The sequence below is a fragment of the Podarcis pityusensis genome (genome assembly GCF_964106645.2).
Source record: "Podarcis pityusensis genome assembly, chromosome: 15".
In the NCBI taxonomy this organism is placed as follows: Eukaryota; Metazoa; Chordata; class Lepidosauria; order Squamata; family Lacertidae; genus Podarcis; species Podarcis pityusensis.
In genome coordinates, this window is record NC_138040.1 from 33668605 (window position 1) to 33686374 (window position 17770).

General features: G+C 44.5%; 1 protein-coding gene across 2 annotated transcripts in view; it reads right to left on the reverse strand.

Annotated features, from left to right (window-relative positions):
- ROBO4 (roundabout guidance receptor 4) overlaps window positions 1-17770 on the reverse strand; it is a 106530-nt gene that overhangs the window by 16074 nt on the left and 72686 nt on the right. For both annotated transcript variants that reach the window (XM_080982335.1, XM_080982334.1), the window contains exon 17: window positions 12313-12552. In XM_080982335.1, coding sequence (XP_080838461.1) covers window positions 12313-12552 — 240 coding nt within the window. The remainder of the gene's footprint in view (window positions 1-12312; window positions 12553-17770) is intronic.

A 17770-nucleotide genomic window follows, 5' to 3' on the forward strand; every position in this document is an offset into this window, starting at 1 on the left:
AAACCAGCAATCCAGAGGTTTTGATTTAATTAGCAACTTGTTCATGTGACTCTTCATTTCAGGGATACATCGTCCCAGTTAAATTACAAGGTAAATCTCAGCAAAGAACTCTTTAAGAAGGCAAGTGCTATTCCTGGCACGGGCTTGTTTCTGTCAACTCCAACCCAACCACTGGCACATTGCTCAGCTTTTCTGTTCCTCGGTCTATTACATTCCACAGTTGCCCTGTTTACCCTTGCGACGAATTCTTCTGCATTTGGGATGGGCAAATCAGTCGTTTTTGGTTTCTGGCTGGTTCCAATCTGAAGTTCAGTTCTCAACATTTCCATATCAGTTTGTGATTTATTTATTTTTAAGTCTTCATAAAAATTCATCAGCAATTTCTCCTCATAGGCACATTTTTGCAAAGCAGTCTGCCGCCCCCCACCACACAGAATACGTTTCTATGGCTAGCTTGTTCTGGTCCATGCCTTTCTGTACACATGACCTGTGAATTAAGTTACTTCCATTACCTGTGAATTAAGTTACTGGCCTCGGCCCAGTATACCTGAAGGAGCGTCTCCACCCCCATCATTCAGCCCGGACAGTGAGGTCCAGCTCCAAGGGCCTTCTGGTGGTTCCCTCACTGCCAGAAGTGAGGTCACAGGGAACCAGGCAGAGGGCCTTCTTGGTGGTGGTGCCTCCCCTGTGGAACACCCTCCCATCAGAGGTCAAGGAAATAAGCAACTATCTGACTTTTAGAAGACATCTGAAGGCAGTCCTGTTTAGGGAAGCTTTTAATGTTTGATGTTTTATCATGTTTTTAACATTCTGTTGGGAGCTGCCCAGAGTGACTGGGGAAGCCTGGCCAGATGGGTGGGGTATATATTATTATGACACACACACCAAGCCCCAGCAGGGCACTAAGATAATTTTAGACTCTGCACTTAAATAATCTTATTGGGAGGGGAGGGTTCTTTAGGTGGGGGAAGCTCCTCCTCACAGGCTTATTGGTGTGGTGTAGTGGTTAAGAGCAGTGGACTCGTAATCTGGTGAACTGGGTTCGATTCCCCGCTCCTCCACATGCAGCTGCTGGGTGACCATGGGTTAGTCACACTTCTCTGAAGTCTCTCAGCCTCACTCACCTCACAGAGTGTTTGTTGTGAGAGAGGACGGGAAAGGAGACTGTTAGCCGCTATGAGACTCCTTCGGGCAGTGATAAAGCGGGATATGAAATCCAAACTTCTTCTTCTTCTTCTTCTTCTTCTTCTTCTTCTTCTTCTTGAAGCCCACAAGCACACCTCCTGTGGCCTGCAAGACCATTTTGGCCTTTACGGTGTGGGTGGTCATGTGAACAACTTTGCTCACTTCAAAACGTGGAAAGCCAGTCTTGGCTGCTGTTAAAGGACTGCCCTGCTCATTCCGCTGAGTGGAGCCCTGGACGTCTGCCCCAAAGTCCTGCCCTGAAGGCACAACTGCACAGCCCTGAAAGCTGCCAACCGTCAGCTCTACTAATGCCTCTCAGAAAATCCCAGCTGAAAGCGGATTTGTCAGCTGTTGATGGAGGGTTTTATTGCCAGCTTGCCGGTGGATCCTGGTGACATTCCAGGGGAGCATTCATGTGGCTACGGTGCTCAGCCCTTTAGATATGGCTTGTATAAAGATATATGTGTGTGTAACTGCAGGTTTCTTGTCCCTCCATAACCACCGTGCCATTCCGAGCCTTTCCCAAGGGGCTGGAAAACATTTTGCAGTCAGCCCTGAATGCAACTGACTTAGCATCAAAAGCTGTGGTCAGGCCACATCCTGCCCTAAGGCCCAGAGGCCTCGGAGACAGCAGCCTAGCATGAAAAGGAGGGAGAGGCAAATTGCTCTGTGAAATCCACCACATATTAAGGCATGCTGGGTTGGGGCTCCTCTTCAGAATGAAGGGGACCGGCAGGATAGGGTAGAGGGAACCAAAGGCAGCTGATCCTGCCTACGCCAGTTCTTGGAGCCCTGAAATGAACTGCACAAAAAGCCCCTCAAGATTGGGGAGTTATCACGCAGAGAGCCTAACTGCAAGTTAGCAATTGTATTGAAGGTTTCCCTGCTCAAAATAAGTACAGTGGTACCTCGGGTTAAGAACTTAATTCATTCCGGAGGTCCGGTCTTAACCTGAAACTGTTCTTAACCTGAGGTACCACTTTAGCTAATGAGGCCTCCCGCTGCCACCGCGCCACTGCCGAGCAATTTCTGTTCTCATTCTGAAGCAAAGTTCTTAACCTGAGGTACTATTTCTGGGTTAGCGGAGTCTGTAACCTGAAGCATCTGTAACCCGAGGTACCACTGTATCAGGTGCTTCGTTAGAGGAGAGGGGGAGTGTCTCATTGGCAACAACGGGAGATTATTCCTGAATGCTAATTTCCATGGCAAGGGTTTTTTTTACCAAGATGTCAGCCAGGGAGGGAAGCCTTGAGCTAGTGCTGTGCTGATTCCCACACATCCCATTTTCTAAAAAATGTGAATCATGGGGAGAACGGAACGTCTCCATTTCTCTTTCCCCCTTCCACCCACTGTTTTCCTTCCTTCCTTAGGGTTCTCACATTATCGCGATAAAACAGTGCATCCCCTTCTTTCCTTCCCTGCCCTCTCCCCTGGCTCCCCTCCCTCTGTTCTCACTCCCTGTTTGTTGTTGTCACTGCTGCATTTTCATTTCTGATGTTCAGTCGTGAGCATGTTCTGGAGTGCCCAGGCTCACGGGCTCAGATAAGGGATAAATGAGTGTCAATGTGTTGCTTGGCTCTGAGATTAACAACTGTTAGGGTTGCAGAGGTTTCCATCTCTCCATTGTGCCTCCCACTTCTTCCAGTTGTGGTGTTATCCAACCAAGCAAAAATACCCAGGAAGGGGCAGAGCAGGACTAGGAAAAGGGGGGGGGGTGGCCTGTGGGGGAGGGGGAGTCCCGTGGGTCAGATAGAGAGGTCTGGAAAGCCTCATTTGGGCTTCAGACTTGAGTTTCTCCGCTATAGTTCAACAGCAGAAAATATGCTGTGCACATAGATGATCTCAGGTTCAACGTCCTACTTCAGAGACTCAGACAGCAGACTGGGCAAGACTCTGGAGATGTGCTCCCAGTTAGAGGAGCCAGGCACTGTAGATGGGGCCAAAGATTTGACCACGTATAAGGCAACTTCTTAGGGATGTGGGTGGCGCTGTGGTCTAAACCACTGAGCCTAGGGCTTGCTGATAGAAGGTTGGCAGTTCGAATCCCCGCAATGGGGTGAGCTCCCATTGCTTGGTCCCAGCTCCTGCCAACCTAGCAGTTCAAAAGCATGTCAAAGTGCAAGTAGATAAATAGGTACCGCTCCAGCGGGAAGGTAAACAGCGTTTCCGTGCGCTGCTCTGGTTTGCCAGAAGCGGCTTAGTCATGCTGGCCACATGACCCGGAAGCTGTACGCCGGCTCCCTCGGCCAATAAAGCGAGATGAGCGACGCAACCCCAGAGTCGTCCGTGATTGGACTTAACTGTCAGGGATCCTTTACCTTTAAGGCAACTTCTTACACTTTGCACTACAACAACACTAGACTCTCTGTCATACCAGGGAAGCAGAGTGTATACCCGATTCCCCGCTCCTGAAGAGGAGATGTGGCTTGGAGCTGGAAGGCCAGGCAGCTGGCAAGCCAGACCGGCTGAGGCTTGTTAAACATGTCTTAAGCTGGCAGGCAGTTGTCCTGCCTAGGCTCCAAATGGAGCTGTAATTATCTGAGTGGGATCAATGAGCTTCCCGTAAAATCAGCAACTCCATGTCCCAGCCCCAATTACAAAAGTGTAAGGAGTCGGTCTTGCGGGGAGAGCCGTCCCCAAACTGCAGAGGCAGCAGTTACAGCGCATTAGCTAATTGCAGCCAGCGAGGCTTCGGCTGGCAGAAGGATGGGGCTGGAGGCTTCCTGTTAAGTGCAGTTCCCACAAGACCAGGGTGGGGAAAGGGGCCGCATGCCCAGGAGGTCCTTCAACCCACCCTGGGGCAAGGGGGAGAGCAGAGCCAGCCTGGGCTGCGTGACACAGATCTTCACGTTGTGAACCAAAGGCATCAAAGCAAATCAGGGAGCGCGAGCGGCTCGTGCATCCATCATATCCAGATGTTGTGCCAAGCAGTGCAATGGGGTAGTAACCCTGCCCAGGGCCAGCCCACTTCTGCAGAACTTGGGGAGAGAATTTCTTAGGGGGTTGTACCAAGTGCAGGAGCCAATGTGGGCAGGCAAAGTTAGTTCCTGTGAATGCTGAATACCTAGGTATTTGGTTAAATTGCAAACTTCAATTATTTGGCTTGTCCTATAGTGGAACTATTGATTTGCTGTTATTTCCTGGACCTGTTGTTGTAGTTTTTTTAAGGATTTTGTATTTTTTCTACTCCAGTATAACCTTATTGCTTTGTTCCATTCTTGCCCACTCTGGGATAAAAAAAATACTCAATGAAGTATGAAAATGAAATACTTCATATGAAAATACTTCATATGAATAACAATAAATAAAAATAAAGTTTTGTGTTTTTGGTCTCCCATAATCAAAGGACGCAGGGACGCAGGTGGCACTGTGGGTTAAACCACAGAGCCTAGGACTTGCCGATCAGAAGGTTGGCGGTTCGAATCCCCACAACGGGGTGAGCTCCCATTGCTCGGTCCCTGCTCCTGCCAACCTAGCAGTTCGAAAACACGTCAAAGTGCAAGTAGATAAATAGGTACCGCTCCAGTGGGGAGGTAAACGGCGTTTCTGTGCGCTGCTCTGGTTCGCCAGAAGCGGCTTAGTCATGCTGGCCACATGACCCGGAAGCTGTACGCCGGCTCCCTCGGCCAATAAAGCGAGATGAGCGCTGCAACCCCACAGTCGGTCACGACTGGACCTAATGGTCAGGGGTCCCTTTACCTTTACCTAATCAAAGGATGGGCGAAATAGGCAATGGATTTTGCCCTAAGAAAACATTTATCTGTCCAAGTCGTTTATGGCAAAGTTCTTTAAGGCTCTGCCATGAATTGGATATTCAAATTACTCCCCCACCTCCTCCAGATACTGTTCCAAAGAGGAACTTGTGCACATCCCATGCAGAGAGATGCACAAGTCTCTTCCATGTCAGAAGAACATCCATGCATTGTGGAACTGAGATTTTTCTCCTTTGCAGAAAAGCACATGTAGCATACATGAACCACCTTTACGTGTTTTCAGGGAATGTGCAGGGAGCCACCTCCCTGGGGCTATTAGGCTTGGCTAGAAGACAGAACAGAAACCAACACAGAACTGGCTGAAACAAATCAGGACACAGAGCTAAGACAACATATTTGTGCAATAATCCAAGCACCGTGGTTTGAATTGGGGTTTCAGAGACACTGTGCTTTCTTTGAATGGAGGAGGAGAGAGGAAGAGAAAGAAGAAAAGCAGCAAACCCACCCCTGAACTTTTCTTCCAATTTTACTGCTCTTCTAAAATCATCCCTCTGGTTTCAGGTTCCATTTTTACCTTCCTTGCCACTCTAAAAATTCAGGATTTCAAATTTTCGGGCCCTAGAAGAGTTCTCAAACTTTTTTCTCTGGGCCACACTTCCAGAATAAAAGTGTGCTCATGCCACACCAATTCTTTTTTATATAAGAAATACACTGGAAAACAAAAATAAACAACTCCTAGCAATGCTTGATTAATAACATAGAACAGAAGTACTTTATAATCTGATCATGGGACCTCAAGAAAGCATAAAGCAATGCAGCTACATAAGAACACAAATCATTCCCATACACTTGATGCTCTTGCTCTCATTTTGAAAAGGTATCTATCCGTATTCTGCAATATATACTGAAATGTTCAAATGTTTCAAACCTCCTTTAATGGTTGAATTATCCAATCCTTCAAGGACCTATAATATTTTGAGGTTAAGCCATCTGGCCCTGGAGATTTGCCCAACTGCATGTTCTGAATGGCACCTTCCACCTCCTGTTCTGTTATTTTGTAGTTCAACATTAACTTATTTTCTTGGGAGATTTTTTGAAGTCCATTTGTTTTTAAAAATTTGTCTAAATCACACTCTTTCTGTGGCCCTTGTGTATATAGCTGTTTAAAGTACCTCTGGAAGCATTTTCTAATTTCCACTGGATTCTGGATGTTCTTTCCTTCCACTTCCAAGTTGGTAATGGAGTTAAGTTTTTGTCTTTTTTTCATTTGCCAAGCTAACAGTTTTCCACATTTATTAGCCGATTCAAATGTCCTTTGTTTCATCTGTTTAATTTTCCATTCTATTTCCTGATTCATCATCTTCATATATTGAACTTGGTATAACTTTATTTCTCTCAGAATCTCTTGTGACTTTGGTTTCACTCTCAGTTTCTTCTCCCCCTCTTTTATTTTTTCCAAAATTTTATCTTTTTTCTCATTTTGAGTTCTCTTCTTTATTGCATTCTGTTGAATTAGAAACCCTCTCATAACTGCTTTGCTTGCGTCCCAGATTACTCTTTTTTCGATGGTAGTGTTCATATTTATCTCAAAGTAGTCTCTCAAGGTTTTTTGGGCCTTCTTGGTAACTTCTTGATCTCTAAACAAGGTGTCATTCATCCTCCATCTAAAGGAGCCGGTAGGTGTTAATTTCATCTCCATTTTCACAGCATTATGGTTGGAGCAGGTTTTAGGGCAAATTTCCACTTTTCGAGTCTTAGGTGCCAGTCCTCTAGTAATCCAGATTTGGTCAATTCTTGTCCATGTCATTTTGGCTTCAGAGAAGAAGGTTCCCTCCCTAGCCAAGGGATTCTTTATTCTCCAAATGTCAATCAAATCCATATTGTCAGTCATCTCAAAAAAGGTTTTTGGCAGTCTGCCATCTTTGGTAACTACCTGTCTCTGCAACTTGTCCATGTTTGTGGATACCACTCCATTCATATCTCCCATCATGATAATGTTGTAATCCATATAGTCTAACAATGTCTCATGCAACTTCTTAAAAAATTCAGATTTCCCCTCATTTGGTGCATATAGTCCTACTATCAGAAATTTTTCTCCTTGTGTTTGGATTTCAATTGCCACATATCTTCCTTGGTCATCTTTAAAAATAAATTTCGGTGATAGGCTCTCTTTCGCGTAAATTACAACTCCTCTCTTTTTAACCTTGTCCGATGAAATAAACTCCTGACCCAATCTTTTATTAATCAATACTTTCCTATGGAGCCTTATCACATGTGTTTCCTGCAGACAAATCAAGTCCAATTGTTCCTTTTTCAATAAATGAAAGACTTTTTTCCTTTTCTCCGGGGAATTAAATCCATGAATATTCCAACTTAATAGTTGCAGGGACATGGTGTATTTATTTTACTTTTCCTCCAACTGCACCAAGTAATTGTTCTTGTTCTGTTGGTGGTATCACCTTCTCTAACTTGTCCAATCCCAAAGGTAGTGATACTATGTCCTGGGTTCCTGGTTTTAAAGCTCTTGGCTCTTTTTCAGTTTCTTTTTGCAAATCTTCTTCGTGATCTTTCAGAAATTTTTCTTTATCTTCCACTGATCTTATTTTAAACTTTTTCCCTTTAAAAGTAAAAGATAGGCCTTGAGGGAATTCCCACCTAAAAATGGTTCTGTTTGCTCTTAGCAGGGCCACCAAGTCTCCGTAGTTGGACCTAAGATCCAAAAGATGTTTAGGGATATCTTTAAATATCTCCACTCTTGATTCCTTTATTTCCAAGGTCTTCTGGAAGTGCAGGCTCAATATTCTGTCTCTCTCCTCTCTTGATCGGAGGGTAATCAAACAGTCTCTCACCCTGTTCTTTCTCCCCCCTCTTCCAAGTCTGAAAGCACTTACTATCTTGAAGTCTAACTTGTCTGGGTCTAGGTCCCAAAAGTCTGTAAATTCCTGCGTAAGAAAGTCACTCAAGTTGTCTTTCTCAAGTTCAGGTACAGCCCTGATCCTTAGATTTATCTGTTTTTCTTTGAATTCGATCATAGACAGCAATGACTTATGATCCTCCAGCTGCCTACATAACGGTTTGTAACGAAATTTTGGAGGGGGAAAAAGCGCCAGAGTCGTGGAAGGAAGCTTATATTACACTAATATTACACTAATACCGAAAAATGAGTCTGAAAAGACACAACTTAAGAACTACCGCCCCATATCCCTGCTTAATGTGGATTATAAAATTTTTGCAGATATTTTGGCTAAAAGGTTAAAAAAAGTATTAGTGGAGGAGATACATAAAGACCAAGCTGGCTTTCTCCCGGGTAGACACTTGTCTGACAATACGAGGAATATAATCAACATTTTGGAGATGCTACAAGTGAATATTAATACTAAAGCTGTTTTAATTTTTGTAGATGCGGAGAAAGCCTTTGATAATATTTCTTGGAGTTTCATGAAGAAAAATCTTCAGGGGATGGGGGTTGGTCAAGGGTTTGAAAATGGTATAAGTGCAATTTACTCAGAACAAAAGGCCAAACTAATAGTTAACAATGTAGTGACAGAGGAATTCAAGATAGAGAAAGGGACACGACAAGGCTGCCCAATTTCCCCATTGCTTTTTATTTCAGTCCTGGAGGTTCTGCTAAATATGATCAGAAGGGACCGTCTGATTAAAGGTATACAGGTCGGAGCTAAACAGTACAAATTGAAAGCTTTTGCAGATGATTTAGTACTGACGTTACAGGAGCCAGAATCTAGTACTAAAAGAGTATTAGAATTGATTCAGGAATTTGGTCATGTGGCAGGATTTAAGTTGAACAAGTTAAAAACTAAGGTGCTTGAGAAAAATTTAACACCGATTGAGAAAGAGAGGTTTCAGAAGGAGACAGGTTTAACACTGGTTAAGAAAGTAAAATACTTGGGGGTTAATATGACCACTAAGAATTTAAACCTATTTAAAGACAATTATGAGAAATGTTGGTCAGAAGTGAAAAAGGATCTAGAGATATGGTCAAACTTGAAGCTTTCCTTGTTAGGTCGAATTGCTGTTATAAAGATGAATGTATTGCCAAGAATGTTATTTCTGTTTCAATCACTGCAAATCTTAGACAAAATGGACTGTTTCAAGAAGTGGCAGAGAGACATTTCTAGATTTGTCTGGCAGGGCAAGAAGCCCAGAATAAAATTTAAAATATTAACTGATGCAAAGGATAGAGGTGGATTTGCCCTGCCAGACCTTAAACTTTATTATGAATCAGCAGCATTCTGCTGGTTGAAAGAATGGCTGCTTCTTGAGAACACAGACATTTTGGATTTAGAAGGTTTTAATAATGTTTTTGGGTGGCATGCATATTTGTGGTATGACAAGGTTAAAGCACATAAAGCATTTAAAAACCACATTGTCAGGAAAGCATTGTTAAATGTCTGGATAAGATATAAGGACCTACTTGAAAATAAAACCCCAAGGTGGTTGTCACCGATGGAAGCAAAGGCTCAGAAAAGGCTCAATATGGAGGCCAAATGGCCGAAATATTGGGAAATTTTGGAACAAGAAGGAGACAAATTGAAATTGCAGAGTTTTGAGAAATTAAAAGACAAAGTGCGAGACTGGCTTCATTATTATCAGATAATGGAGGCATATAATTTGGATAAGAAAATTGGCTTCCAGGTGGAAAAAATCAAAATTGGAAACAGAACTGTTAGAACCCAAAACTAAGATTTTGTCAAAAATGTATAACTTGCTGTTGAAATGGAATACTCAGGATGAAACGGTGAAATCTGCTATGATTAAATGGGCACAAGATCTTGGACATAATATTATGTTTGCTGACTGGGAACAGTTGTGGACCACAGGTATGAAATTTACGGCATGTAATGCCCTAAGAGAGAATATTATGAAAATGATTTACAGGTGGTACATGACACCAGTCAAGCTTGCAAAAATCTACCATTTGCCCGATAATAAATGTTGGAAATGTAAAGAAAACAAAGGTACATTCTTTCACCTTTGGTGGACATGCCCAAGGATTAAGGCTTTCTGGGAGATGATATATAATGAATTGAAAAAGGTATTTAAATATACCTTCTTGAAGAAACCAGAGGCCTTTCTCCTAGGCATAGTCGGCCAATTGGTGCCAAAGAAGGACAGAACTTTTTTTATGTATGCCACAACAGCAGCAAGAATTCTCATTGCAAAGTATTGGAAGACACAAGATCTACCCACCTTGGAAGAATGGCAGGTGAAGGTGATGGACTATATGGAATTGGCGGAAATGACTGGCAGAATCCGAGACCAGGGAGAAGAGTCGATGGAAGAAGATTGGAAAAAGTTTAAAGACTATCTACAGAAATATTGCAAAATTAATGAATGTTAGAATGATGTTGGATAGAAACTAAGTGGTCTTTAGCTGAAATGTTATAAGGGAATATGAAAAAATGGTTTATTAATAGGTAAAAATCTAAAATTACAATATTTTATGATTAATGATTAGGATACATAAAGAGGGGAGGGATTTGTTGAACTAATAACTGAACTGGAATACAAAAAAGGGAGGTGTGAGGAGGTCCTGGAAATAAGCAAATGAAGGATAAGTAATGGAAGGAAGGAATTGTTTTTAACTATTTTTACTTTGTATTTTTTCTTTTTTCTTTTTTCTTTTTTGTTTGTCTTGTAATATTCTGAAAATCTTAATAAATATCTTATAAAAAAATATATGAAATGTTCAAATGTTTCTTTGAATTTCTGTGAGCCTTCCCATCACAATTGCCATCCTCTCCTGCCACAACAATGTTGCATGCCACACACTTTGAGAACCATTGCCCTGGAGAGATCACTGGAGACTTAAGGTGTCTGTATAATTTTTGCCTTGCTTAAAATGTGCAAACAAATTGTAAGTGGAGACAAACGGCAGGTGCTGCTACAAGGCAGAAGATACCCAAGCAAGCAATTGGACCAGCTCCTCAAGATTGCACCCCTCATTTCAGCTGCCTCTGGGTAACGCTCTCATCTCTTTCACATTTCAACTGCAAAACTGCGAACTGCAGCTTCTTACATACATAACACATCCACCCTCTTCTCTTAGCTGCAGGTGTGTCACCTCCTCTGAGCTCTGCTGGGCGTCTCATTCAAAAACAGAGCTATCCCAAACTATCAGGGACCATCTCCGAACCATTAGCTCCCATTCTGGTCTATTTACGCTGGTTAATCCATGTAACCAACAATAGCCAAAGTAACCACTGCACCATCATTGCCATCATCCTTGTGCTCTGTTTGCGTCCTTCCCAAAGACTTCTGGCTGAGCACTGTGTGAGACAAACTGCTGAATTAGACTGACCTTTGCTCTGATCCAGAACAGAAAAACTGGCTTAATTGGACATTAGAGCAGGCAAGTTATGCATCCCGAAATCTGATTATGGACATACTATTTCAAAGTGGAGCAGAGAGGTCAACTCTTTAACAGCTCAAACAGCTAATGTAAGTAAAAGAATAAGCCTTTCAAAGTTATTAGCACACAGAGGACCAACAAACAAGAACTATTAACCTTAAAATTGCACCACTAGGCAATAACATATAGTAATAACGTAGCTTTCCTTCTGTTTCCAGTATTCAGACTCTGAGGGCCAGTTTAGCTTCTTGAAAACCACAAGATTGTAATATGAAACAATGTTCCTCATAACATGCTTACCATGTTCTCGCCATTCCCTCTATTCCCTCTATTTCCAATGTTCAGGGTGTGAGTGCCGTTGCTTAGGTAGCCAAAATGGCAGCACCCACACAAGGGATAAAGGGGTCAGTACTCAGAGGAATCATGAGGTTTGCAGAAGCACAAAAAGTATTTTGAAGAGGAGGGTCTTGGTTGGGGTCTCTCGAAAACAGCCCAATGAGGAGGCCACTGAACACTAACAGGATATTGGAGCAGGAGATGGAAAACCAAATGGAAAAATGGAGTGGAGTCTCTTGCAACATGGCTATACTGTAGTTCTTTCTAAGAATCCACAGTGCTTCCTGGAGATCAACTCCATCATGTTCACAATAGCTTGGCAGAGCAGCCCGAAGGAAGGGACCGAGAATTAAGAGACAATGACTTACCAAAGGTCAGTGGATTCATCATGCCTGTGGGGGGATTGACACCTTAGTCAATACATTACATTACACTGAATTGGTCAGGGACAATGAGGTCAAGGGAAGGAGCCAACGAGTGCTGTCATCAACTGGCAGACTTGGAAATAAATCCCAGTGAAAGCAAGCTTTTGAGTATGTGTGATGAGGACTGGGCTGTTAAGTTACCTCTTTGGGGTATTCAGAGGGATGCTTGTGTCTCTTGCAACAGCTAATGTCAGGGTAGGAGGAGAGAACGACGGACTAGGAGCAGAGCCACCATCTACACTGTCCTTGAGACGCTACATTGTGTGGACTGTGTTGCTCTTACCTTTGATGCTCTGCATCCTCACTGAGCTCTAGGTATTCGGCCACCTCCTCAGGGGTCAGAACCGTCTCCCCATCATCATTGAGAGATACAGAGATCGAGGCTGCAGAAAGACGGCTGTAGGGCAGTGTGGGGAAGGTATGGCTTTCTCCCAGGGACTCACTGGTTGCCGGCAAGGAATCTTTGTCTTGTTGCTGAAGGACCAAGTCCATGGGAGGATCCAGGTAGCAAGTGCAGGTACACCTGTTCAAGCACAGAAATAATAGCAGGTGTGCTATGAGTGTCTCCACCCAATAACTTTTCTATCTCTTGGTTTTAGCCTGGTATAAAAGCTATGGAAAATATCAGAAAACAGCCATCCCTTGGCTGCATTCCCATCATGCCCCAGATGCAGGCTTTGATACAAATATATGATTATCTGAAGCTATACAATAGTTCATCTTCATCCTTGGTCTGACTGCAATATAAGCACACTCGGAGGCAAGAGGCTGGAGAAAAAGGTTATTCGGCTGTGCTGCTTAGAGGAATGGTTCCTGGTTGACCCGCTAAAAAAACAGAAGTGTCATCTCTATCCTCCATTCCTGATCCTATTCTAAATCAAGCAGGAGATCACCCTTTCCTGCTCATCAGAACAGGGACATGTGGAGGGACAAAGTTGAAGCAACCTTTTGCAGGTGGATTCAAATTTCTTCTAGCTCTGGTGCCATAAATCTGGTGTTGCACCAAAGGGATATTTGGTGAGGCCCTTTGGCAAGGGACCAGGAGAGAATGGCAAGACTATGTACAGGCAGCATGTTCTGAAACCTGAGAAGTTCAGAAAAGATCTGTGAGTTATTTCCCAGGGGAAATCATTGTTTCTCTGGGTTCTTTCCGATCTGCCCTATCCCATAATCCCAACTTTTACCACTTTATTTGGGCAGAGGTTCTAGACCTGCCTATCTTCAGCAAGGTCACTGCATCATATGCCCTCTTCAGACTATACCCCCAAACAAAATATGCTGGGTTTGCATGCCAGTTCCAACACCAGGAACTAGAAGCAAAATCTTAAATGGCCAGTCAGTGTGCCACAATGACATCTCCCTTAGATGTCATTGAGAAGCAGATGGCTTCTCAACTGCAGACATGCCTGGCAAAATCAATGGGTTGGGGGAACATCAGGGGTGGGGAACCTCTGGCCCAGGAGGACAATTCAGCCAAGCAACTATGACATCAGGTGTCAGGAGCTGGAATCAGGCATAGGTCAGCAGTAAAACAGTGAAGCATCTGATGTCTGTAAAGTTAACTCTTTATTCAAAGAAACAAAAACAGCTCAGGTCTAGAGGTCACAGCAACCCTTCCCAGTAGGTCTTGCCCAATGAGGCAGCTGCAAGGACTGAAGGTCCCCATCTTCCCACTGCTCTCTAAGGCTCCTCCCCAGGTTCCTTCCCCAGCAGCCTAAAGCCCTGCTGTCTCTCATTGCTCCACTCTCTTCATTCGTCTCTGTGTTGTAGAAGACCAGGGAGGAGGGAAGCTGGTTTCAGCAGGAGCGGGGGACTCCCTGGCTTCTTCAGCAGCCTGTCTCACCTCTGTCTCCTGCCCCCCCTCCTCTCCTGCCTCTGATTCTGGACTGCTCTCTGCCACAGCCTCTTCCTGCTCACTGAACCCTGTTGCCTCTTCAATGTCCGACACCTCCTCCTTCCAGTCTGCTCCCTCTTCTCCCTCTGACCATGCATCGTCATCCCACTACCAATCCCCTGGCTCTGAGCCTTCTTCCCCATGGGGTTCCCTTGGGGGTTCCCCAGCTGGTGCCTCCAACCACTCCTCTACATCCAGCCAGTCCATGAGATCAGATGTGGGGCAGGTAAAGGTCTGGTTCCATCAAAGGTGGAGTTGCAGGCACTGCTGCCCCGTGAAGAGGGATTCGGCTGATCATTGGGTCTTGCCAAGTCCCTTGCAAAGCGCTTCAGATGATAGTCGGGTCTCATGGAACATGTTGCAAGGGGCTTTGCAGGGCCCAGCTGACTGCCAGAGTGCCAGGTGTTGTAAAGCTCTTTGCAAAGCATTCTGCAAGGCACTTGACATCATTGTGGGCACTTGATATCACTGTGATGTCAGACAACTGGTAGATGGGCAGCTTGACCCCTGAGGTGTGTAGAGGATAACAATTTGACCCACCAGTCAGATCCAGGTCCTACCCCTGGGCAACACTGACGGAAACCCAAAACGTTTGCAGGCAAGTGCTGCCCACCTCTGCCCGCATCCCAGTACAGCAGTCTAGATTAGGGCTGTTTGCAGTTTGCCCAGCACGCAAAAGCAGGCTATGACTGGGGAGTTCCCTCCTCCTTGGCACAGCGCCAGGTTTCTAAGTGACTCTCCTGGTCGTGTCCATCTCTCACACCTCTGCCAGGATGTTGGAGTGGTTTCAATAAATGAACCGAGCCCATTTCCGTGCAAAGCGCTCCTCCATCACTTACAGAACAATTCCTCAGTCCCGCTCCTACACCACCCCCGCCTCTGCTCAGCTAGTGACAGCACTCACGTCTTGCATGTAAATGGATGGAGTCTGCCACCTGCCACCTGCGTTTTGGATCCACTTTCTCCTACTTTGACAAGGTGTGAGACAGGAGGAGGCAGTGAAAAGGGGGAGGGAGGAGGAAATTGCTCAGCCTCTGTATGATGTTCCGAGCTACCGTTTGCAAAGGGCTGAACTTGCACACATCTGTATGCCTCTACCACAAATAGGGATGCTGGGAGCACGGGGAATCTGTTGTTGTTGTTTTTTCCAGTTTCTCTCGGATTCTCTTTTTTCCAATCTTAAATTCAGCTTTTCACATTTTTTACACCAGTTTGCAATTTTTTTAAAAAAGGCCTTGTGAAAATTCATCAGCATTTTGACATTGAGGGGGCTGAAGACACCTCAGCCCTATAGAGTTGGTGCCTATAGATTGGCCACTGTGGGAATAGGATGCTGGACTAGATGGGCCTTTGGCCTGATCCAGCAACCTGGCTGATATGTTGTGAGACATAGTTTATTTAAACATATATACAGCTTGAGCAACATGTACTGTTTTCCCATCTTATATTTAGGTTAACAGCACCAGAGGGTTCCTGCAGAAGGGAACTCGGCTGTATCTATGTCTCTGCCATTCCTCTCAAAACTGCTGGCTTTTTCCCTTTGATTTCTGCTTCTACACACATCTGGTTCTGCCCGTTCCCTGTCTAGTGAGAAGGAAAAAGAATGAGTCATCTCTACCCTTCATTACACCTTCTTGAGTCACCTTTGCTCCCACTGTCACATCACCTGAATATTCCAGGCTTTCAACAGTCTTTCGATGAGTTTTATGAGATCTGGATTCAGGGCAACCCACATTGACAGCCAGGGGTGAGGGAGAAATTTAACCCAATGGTGAATCTATCAGCTTCACATTTTCACAAACCAAAACACAGCCATCCAAAATTCACACCTATGTGAATTTTGCCATTCAGTTGCCCAAACAATGTTTGCAAAAATGTATATACAGTGGTACCTCAGGTTAAGTACTTAATTCGTTCCGGAAGTCCTTTCTTAACCTGAAATTTCTTAACTTGAAGCACCACTTTAGCTAATGGGGCCTGCTGCTGCCGCCGCACCACCAGAGCCCGAATTCTGTTCTTATCCTGAAGCAAAGTTCTTAACCTGAAGCACTATATCTGGGTTAGCGGAGTGTGTAACCTGAAGCGTATGTAACCTGAAGCGTATGTAACCCGAGGTACCACTGTACTAGAGGAAAGCATGTATAACAATGGATATCTTAGTGGAAATGACATGCATAAGTGCCTTATATTGAAGGGAAATATGTACACATTAGTCAAAACTGCATACAGTGGTACCTCAGGTTAAGTACTTAATTCGTTCCGGAGGTCCGTTCTTAACCTGAAACTGTTCTTAACCTGAAGCACCACTTTAGCTAATGGGGCCTCCTGCTGCTGCTGTGCCACTGGAGCATGATTTCTGTTCTCATCCTGAAGCAAAGTTCTTAACCCGAGGTACTATTTCTGGGTTAGCGGAGTCTGTAACCTGAACCATCTGTAACCTGAAGCGTATGTAACCCGAGGTACCACTGTACACACAAAAAAGTGTTTATCAGGATAAATTCACACTAAAATGCAGGTAGATTTCCATGAGAATTTTTTTAAAATTGCTGCAGAAATGTGGAGAACTGCATTTGAGACTGAGAAAATGAGAACCTGAGAGAAGCAAAATTTACAGCTCCTTCCATCCCCACTGACAGCTCTACTTACAGAATTCTCATTGAAAACCCATAATATCCACATATGCCTCTAACACTCCACCGTCTGGGGTTGGGGGGTGGACCTGAATAGTACATGTTAACTTTAAATACTAGTGCTAGAAAGCCCTACTCCACATTAGATAGATGCTGCTGGACGAGGGAGACTCTTGGGAGCTGGTGTGTTGCCCTCTAGAGGTTGCTGGACTCCCATTAACCCTGACTGCAGTGAAAGCTGGCCCCTTAAGGCAGATGGGGCATGGCCCCACCAACCTTGGACTTGATTCCTCCAAGTCCTCCTGCCTTCTTACTTACAACTGGCCCTGGCCGTCAGCCTCCTCCTCCTCCATCTCAGTGTGTCCCTTGGAGAACTCAGCAGAGATCAGGATGGAGACACGAATGTGTGAGCTCTGCCTGTGGTTGCCTTGGCCTTCTGTTGGCTACTGTACCAGTCCTAAAAGGGAACTGGCCACCACTGCCTAGCCTGCTTGGTCAATGGTCAGGGATGATGGGAGCTGGAATCCAACCACACATGGAAGACACCATGTTGGCTACCCCTTGGAGTAGATACTCAAGCATTTTGGACTAGATAAACCAGTGGTCTGATTTAACGTAAATTGGCTTAATGTGCTACTAAGAGTACATTCTGATAAAGGCGAAAGTCATCAAGCAATTTGGAGAGTTATTCGTGAGGTTATTTCAAACCCCAGTGCCTCTTTGTCAACGTCAAAGGCACTCTGCCAAAAGGTGCCTCCCTCTCGTTGACCAGTCATGGGCTCTTTGTTCAATTCAACATCTATCTGTTCATTCATTCATACTCATTTTCGCTTCCCTCAGAGCCAGTCACAAGACTTTCAGCTCTGGAAGTCAGAGCACAAAGCTTTGGGGGGATGCAAGAGGCTGTGGCCTGTTTCAAATGCTTTTTAAAAAAGGAAGAAGATTAACCAATGCTGAATCTGCTTTGGTAGTACTTGCTCCTGCGTTAAGTAGTCCATTTGTATGCTGTTGGCATGCCAGCAGTTCTTTACAGCAGTTCTTTCTTAATCTCCCTGCAACTCCCAGCAGCAGAACTCTGGCCAACTGTGTTTCCCCTGTGTTTCCCCTTTGTACGACAAAGGCTGTCCTCTTAGGAGCCATTTAAGGACTCCTATAAAGCCATTAAGTTGCTCTTTGTTTCATTATGAGAACATCTGAATTAACTGAGCAGCAAGGGA